This window comes from Puntigrus tetrazona, chromosome 3 (genome assembly GCF_018831695.1).
Source record: "Puntigrus tetrazona isolate hp1 chromosome 3, ASM1883169v1, whole genome shotgun sequence".
NCBI classification, from domain to species: Eukaryota; Metazoa; Chordata; class Actinopteri; order Cypriniformes; family Cyprinidae; genus Puntigrus; species Puntigrus tetrazona.
Genome location: NC_056701.1, coordinates 8,814,584 through 8,822,416, shown reverse-complemented (window position 1 = coordinate 8,822,416; position 7,833 = coordinate 8,814,584). Strand labels below are relative to the sequence as shown.

Here is a 7,833-nt window from a genome sequence, read left to right as displayed (position 1 = left end):
ATTTTTATTGTATATCAGCTTAATTTCTATGAAGCAAAATCATTTTGGTCATTTTAGTTAACAATAACAACACTGCTCGTTAGAGAAAACGCCCTTGCTCTAGACATTAATGAAATAATCATATACAGTCCTCACACTCCTTCAAGTTTTTGATGGTTGTTAAAGCTGTTCCCTGTTGACCTGAGAGGCTATTTCACAGGCTTGACAAGTATCATAAAATGGCATGGTGTCAAGCCAGAAGATGTTATGTCAGGTCCAAAATTAAACATGAGAGGAAACCCTTGAATGTGAGATCAGTAATTCATAGGTCCTTGAATGGTTGTGCTTTTAAATGGATGTACGGTAAATCTGAAGATGAGTTTTCTAATGTCAGATCAATGCTTGAACTGAAAAACGTTGGATATGATAAATCTGGTTGGCTGTCATGTCCAATATCGATCTGTTTGTATTTATAGCGACAGATAAATGGGTCTCTGCTGTATCATGCGTCTCGCTGTAAGTACAAAAGATGCTACCTCTCTCTCCCCGTCTCTTCCTCTCTCACTCTCTCACTCTCTCGGGTGAGATTACTGTTCCCATGGCAACACAGCAGATTGCTTGGAGATTGCTATGGTTGCGGGCACCATGGTAACGCATTTTATATGCTGGTGGGTCTCTCTCTCTCCCTCTCTCTTTCACACACACACCCTCTCACTTTCATTCTATCTGTTTGCAGTTTGGGGTTGTATATACCTTTCCTCGTGTCAGGAATCAGCACAGACTGCCCCTAACACTGTAGGTGAAAGGGATCAGTTGAATACGGAACTGTTGCAATACAGTACACTGCATATATGTATATGTATATGTCTTTTAGTAGTGTTAAAGTAAAAAAACTAAGTACTATAGCAGTTCCATGATACTTTAATATATACCATGCTATCATGATTAATTCATGTCTGAACTCTGTTGTAAGGGCCATCTTAACTAAGTTTTGGGTGGTTAGTATGATTCAGTTAGCCCCTGCTTGGTGCTGTAGCTAGTGGGCATACAATGTATTTTTCCTTTGAGACCTATTCAAAGGTAGCTATGATTAGATCGCACTACAGGCTGATCAGAAGTATATAGAAAAATATGACAAACATTGAGTTTTAGGCTTATGATCAGTGTTAGGTGCTTCTATACCCTCGTTGATTAGTTAATTATTTCCCCCTGATTTAGCCGTACATTTTGGGTAGGGTTAGGTTTAGGGGTAGGGATTAGGATAAGTTTATATTTTTGGACAGTAATGTTGATTCAGGATCATCTTACTTTGCAAAATAATGGTGAGCATCATGAGGTACCGAAATGTTGAGGGGTAGAAAATGAAAGGGTTTTTTTTGATAACTTTGTATGATCTGTTCATGTAGTAAATAAACCAATAAATTGCAGGAAATTATGCAGTTTTCATTTTGATAGCAAGTTTTGATTTAGGCATGGTCTTAGTCTTTTGTTTTAAAATGTTGTTTAATTTTAGTCATATTTTGGTCATCTAAATTGCTTTTAGTTTTAGTGGACTAATTACCGTATGATTTTAGTCCACTAAATACATTACAGTGTAATGTATTTATTAAGCACGTCTCTAAAATTATGTAGGTTTGATATTAAGTTTTTATCACGTTAGAGCCTGATTTAAATGCGGTGGCAACATGCCTTGAAGTTAAAATGAAATAAAACTATTTCTCATAAAGGACAAGAACCTGGTCTTTTTTCAGTAAAATACCAATGGTTCTATAGAATAATTATGTATTCTTTATAATAACTAATCTTCGTTCTTTCAAGCAGACATTTTTTTCTGCCCTGTAATTTTATAAATTTTTATTAATCTACTACTAAAGGTGATTCAGTCAAGGGTAGTGAGTGATTTTTTTTGTCTTTCTTTTGTTGCTTGATTAACATCAATGACTTGGACAATAGCAACTAAATTGGGCTGCTATCCCTTATAAAACCGAATGCACATTAAAAAGATGTAATCAACCTTGTTTATGTGTATATTCATCAAAACAGACATACATCAAAGAGTATCGTGCTTTGTGAAATGCATTTTCTGTGTTTGTATGCTTCAGTCTGCAAGTATATGGTATCTTATATCCTGTAGGATAGATCAATAGATTCAAATGTACACATTCAACCATGTAACCATGCAGCAGATTCATTCTGAATGAATTTTTTGCCTAATCGTCCCGCTTCATCTCGTTTGTTGTTGTTTTTTTCACAGACGAAAATGAGTTTGTCATTTAAAACGAGTTTTTGTTTGTAATCATCTAGTTTTCTTCTGTGAAAAAAAAATATATGTAGTTGACGAACATTGATGAGAATTATTTATTCACGAAATTAACTGATATATTTTGTCATATGGTCTATTCAAGTAGCAAATAAACCAGTACATTTATAAGATATTCAGAAGTAGCTGTTTTCTGACTGAATATAGTCTAAAGTGCAAATATTTCATTTGAACTGCTCAGTGTTGTCATTTTCGTGCACCTCCCAAGCAAAGATATAAGTCACATACTATACTTTTTGAGGCTCCTGTGCCAGACGAACGCCTGCCATTGATATGCTAAGGTTTAGCTTTCTCCAGATGTTTTAGACCTCCTCCCAGAAGCCCATTTTTTGATGTTAGCTTCTGTATGTATAGATGTACAACATTGCTTTACGGTCTTACTCCGTTTTATTGTACATGCATGAGACATGCTCACTATTTGTTTGGTCATTCTGCTCTCTAGCCTTTCTGTTTGCATATTTCTCTTTCATTCTCTTGTTTAGAGCAGATATTTATTTCTTGTGTGGCGAGTTTTCATGAGGCCGATTGTTGTCATGGCGACAACAGCCCACAGATGGAGGCAAGAGAGCGAGGAGTGCAGCAGAGAGTTTTCACTGGCTCTGACACAAAACTTGTTGACACACATACATGATACTCACGCTATGATGAAAATCTGCACGCGTATCAGCGCTCAAGGCCACAAACACACACGCGCACCTGACTACAGACTGATTTACAGTCACTGTCTAAATTGGGTCAGTTCTTCTACGTCATAAATTTTACACCCAGATGGAAGAAAAGGGGAACGACTTGTCTAAGTGATTCTGTTTCATGATGTTTTACTGCTGATGTCTTTTATCACTGTGGAGAAATTTATGTTCTGCGTTTGATACAGTAGGGTGTACTGATGGAAAAGTGTATCCATCTAAGCACCTTTCTTAGGGAACACAGAGGCTTATTGTCATACATAATATTGGTCAGGGTACGTTTATTTTTATGAAAATCATTCTGAACATCTTGGCTACGGAAACACTTTTGAACATTTCCACAGTCATTGCCAAGTAAAAACAAATACAATTAATTTAACACTGATATATTCTATAATAACTGTTCACGAAAAAAGTCTACAATAGGTAATGTGCAAAAAATAATTTACAATATGTACATATAATTATTACTATTGGTTTATGGGAATGTAATTCACTATAAAATATTGACTGAATGTATGTTTTTTAACTAAACGAAAAACTAGAATTTAAATATATTTTGGTCACACTTCAGCTTAACCAAATTAGAGTCATAAATTAATTATTAACTACTAATTACACCTCAATAAACATCTTATTTTCATCTTATAATGAACATATACTGTATGTATCGCATAAGTGCCAAATACTGGAACTGTGGCCAAGAAAACTAAGAAGTCAACTTAAATCTCAGGAGCAACATGAACAACACCACAATATAAGAATGCTAAAACATTGTTGATGCAGTTCAGATGTCTAAGTGCTAGATGAGGTCAGCAAAGTCAAGCTACTAGACTCAGACAGTCCATTAAGTACTGCCCAAATTTGTCTGCGAGTAGGTTAGTGACACGAAAGAGGTTAATTACAACAGAGGTTAATTACAACTCGACCGAAAGCATTTTGCTTGAACTTGAAGGGGTTATTTCAGAAAATCTGGTGGGCCAGTAAGGAGGAATCAAATTTACACTCTGATTAGATGGCAATGCCGGGTGATGTGATGTAGATGGAAAAATTAAAGGTCCAAACACTGAGCCATGAGGGACTCCAGGGTTGAGAGCCAATAAATGAGGATTTTTATGCTTTATATGATCTGTTCTAGTAGCAAATAAACCAGTAAATTAGTTAACTCTGTCCGTACTGAAATGAGCAATTTGTGGCTGACCTTGTCAAAACCTANGAAAAACTTGACGTTTGGATGAAACAAGACTGATTCATAATATTGAAATGTGCTTTCAAGTAAAAAAGTTGCTATTAATGTCTTCTTGAATGACTGACTAAAGGCTAAATCGGTTTGTAAATCTGTTATGTAATATCACTTACCTCTTACCTGTCATATATATTTTTCCCTGCATTATTACATTTGATTGGCCTAATGATTTTTTTAAGGTGAAAACGCTCAGACTGGGTGACAATAGCGAGGTTTTGTGACCAGGAGCCTGACAGATTCACATTTGCCAATGTGAATATAATTTGCTATAGCCTCTAGCAACAAACCTGCTTTCCTGCATTATAAATGTGTGTATGGACATATGCGGATGGTGTGCAGAAAGCCATACACTAGGTACACTGGAAAGCCATGTAAACTGCTGACATTGAGGGATCCTGTAAATTGCTTCGACTTGTTCTGAAAATATTTGTGCTACACACGTCTAAGTGAAGAAGGTGCCTTTGCGTTAATAACCACCAAAAGTGTTTGGTCTGATATATTCACTCTGTTTTGTCTTCAGGTACCTCATGAATGTGACATTTGAAGGGCGCAACCTCTCCTTCAGTGAGGACGGTTTTCAGATGCACCCAAAGTTGGTTATTATACTGTTAAATAAGGAGAGGCAGTATGAAAGGGTGGGTATCTCTACTCATTTCTCTCTTTTGTCTCTTGATTTCTCTTAACTCACGACTGCGCAGTTCCCCGACGTAATTATCAACCTTCATTTTCTCTTTATCTCTCTTTATCTTAATTCAAGATTTCAGCCGTCCTCAAATTTAGCCAGCACTAATCCAATCGCAGCCACTTCAACCTCAACACCCTCTCATTATCTCACTCGTTATCCTTCTCTCATCTTCTGCTCTCATCTTGCCCTCTTCGCACTTTCACAGGTCGGTAAATGGGAGAACGGGTCTCTGGCTATGAAGTACCACGTGTGGCCTCGGTTCGAGCTCTACTCGGATGCTGAGGAGCGGGAGGACGACCACCTGTCCATTGTTACGCTAGAGGAGGCTCCATTTGTTATTGTGGAGGATGTCGACCCCCTCAGTGGCACCTGCATGAGGAATACAGTGCCGTGCAGAAAACAGCTCAAACTCCAGTGAGAATGCAATAGAAAGAGTACAGATATTTAGGAAAATGCGCTGCTGTTTGATTCATCACAGATTATAATTTCTAATGAATTAACATCTAATCCATTAGAAAAGTGAAAAATAAACTTTTTTTTCCCAAGTGGTCTCAGGCATCACACACTTTTCTAAAATATCCTAAATCTGCTAAATAAAATCAGTCACTGTGTGAGATCAATTATTAATCTTCACTGCCCAATTGTAATTTTTTTCATGAGAGCACAGATCCTCCATTCAGTTTTTAAATGTAAGTTGCTCTGTCACTGTCAGGACTAGATTATATCATATAGTGAGAAAGTGTGGCGTATAGAGTATTGCACTGTTAAGGCAAAGCACTGATTCATTTATTATGAATTAAACTATCTCATGTCTCTTTTTAATATTGATTAAAAAATATCTGTGTTAAATTAGTGCTTAATTCATTTAGCATTCTTGTAATTAATTATTGCTAAAACACTCATTTATTATGAGAAATTATCCGAGATTAATGTGAATTTGGACTTAAATTTAAGTCTCCTCGTTTCAGTGAAGTCAATGCAACAGTCAGTGCAGCGGTCATTAGTCATTTTGATGTTATGTTGACTCACTGATTGATTTCTTCAGATGCAGATTTATTATGAAATGGTATTCTGATTAAGGATTGATGAACGGCTAAGGCTAAATTTGTTAAACGCCATCTTCACTATTTAGAAAAATAACTTCCTGTGCTAACATTAATCGTCTCAACTTTTTTTTTTCCTGTTTTTCCTACCTGCAGAAATCAGACAGGAGATTCAGGGATATACATTAAACGCTGTTGCAAGGGCTTCTGTATAGACATCCTCAAAAAGATTGCCAAGTCCGTAAAGTTTACCTACGATCTCTACCTGGTGACCAATGGGAAGCATGGGAAAAAGATCAACGGCACATGGAACGGCATGGTTGGAGAGGTTAGTTTTCAAAATGCTTTTAACAAGAAGACTACCGGTTCTTATCAAGACACATAGGGTTTGGGTTGAACGTGTTGTTTCTCATTCAAGAGATTGCTGGATCACACACTTTTGTTCTTCCATTCCTCTGCATTGGATGGATAAGATATTCAACTGTATGTTTGCATTACGTTTATTACAGCACATACTCACAACAGCTTGGCAAATTTTGTTACATTTAAAATTGATATTTTTGCACTAATTTGTGGTGACAAATTTTTGGATAGTGTATATCTTTTTTCTTCTTCGTACATCAATGACTACATTTCGTGATTAAAAGGGGGAACACTGGCTCCAGTGTTATTTTACTATCATTGATATACTTTTAAATTCATTTGTATTTTTATATTTATTTATTTTTTTAATTATAGTTGAAATTTCAGCGATTTTGTTATGATGTCTATATGGTTCAAACATCTATATTATTTCAAGTAAGGACAATCTTTTTATGGTTTAAGTCAACTGTAATAACCACTAGGACAAAGTTCCAGAGCGTTTCTGATTATATATTATTTCCAAAAAATGAAAATCTGAAAAGTATCTCTCTTGACAAGAACAGATGAAAGAGAGGGAAAATGTGAGCAAGTGAGTTTGCACAAGCCCAAGGGAAAATACAGCTGGTGCATTAATTCAGATGAGAAATAATATGAGTTACCGGATCATATGTAAATCCACAGTTGGAATGAATGTTATGCAGTTCCCTTTCGGTCCTAGTCATCTGAATACTCGGAGAACTGCATCACATTTGGAGCTGCAGACTCTTAGTAGCTTTCTTTATGTTTACTTAATGTCTTTACGAGATCTGATGCTCCAAGACATGCTCATGTTCAGTGATAGATGCTGTAACGCAACACACACTCAAGCAAATATGCAAAATACAGTCTCATATTTTGAGAAGACGGAGAAAGAAAACAGGATATAGAATAGCACTACTCAACATGCAGCCCACGGGGCATTCTCGCGGCCTGCATGTTTCTTGACACTCTGCTATATACCATGGTAAATGCACAGTGCAATTTAAAAAATCCGACGCCAAGCAGAAATCTATAGTCCACTCTGCAAACTGTGCCACAGATGAACGCTTACAGTACAGCTTCATTGATTATAATGGGAGCGATTTAGTTAGATACATGGTTGTGTAAGTGTTCAACACTCAGTAGCCTTATTAATATAACATAGGCGCTATGAAAAAATTAGAAGTGTGGCCCTTGAGGCTAAAGAAATCCGGTTTTGTGGCCCCTTGAGTAGCCCTGATGCAGACAAAGCCTTCCTGTAGCATACATTCACCTTATTAACTCTGTTTTTGTCCCATTTTCCTGTATCACAGGAGGCCCCTTATATGTAACTCTAAATATACCTGGACAAGTGATGGGTTTGGGGAAGTGGTGATTAGTGAAAGGTTGAAAAAAGGAGAAATGGCTATTAAAAGCTCCCGCGACCCACTGTAGGAAGTAACCTGATTTCTGCTTTCCTTGATCTCTCAGTCTTGTTTTTTTTTTTTTTTTTT

At 36.6% G+C, this 7,833-nt stretch overlaps 1 protein-coding gene across 1 annotated transcript in view; it reads left to right on the top strand.

Moving 5' to 3' along the window:
• The window catches only part of LOC122341290 (glutamate receptor ionotropic, NMDA 2B-like), a 23,804-nt gene that overhangs the window by 7,075 nt on the left and 8,896 nt on the right, over positions 1-7,833 (top strand). The window contains exons 4-6 of the mRNA XM_043234661.1: positions 4,752-4,866; positions 5,122-5,330; positions 6,116-6,287. Of these exons, the coding sequence (XP_043090596.1) occupies positions 4,752-4,866; positions 5,122-5,330; positions 6,116-6,287 (496 nt within the window). The remainder of the gene's footprint in view (positions 1-4,751; positions 4,867-5,121; positions 5,331-6,115; positions 6,288-7,833) is intronic.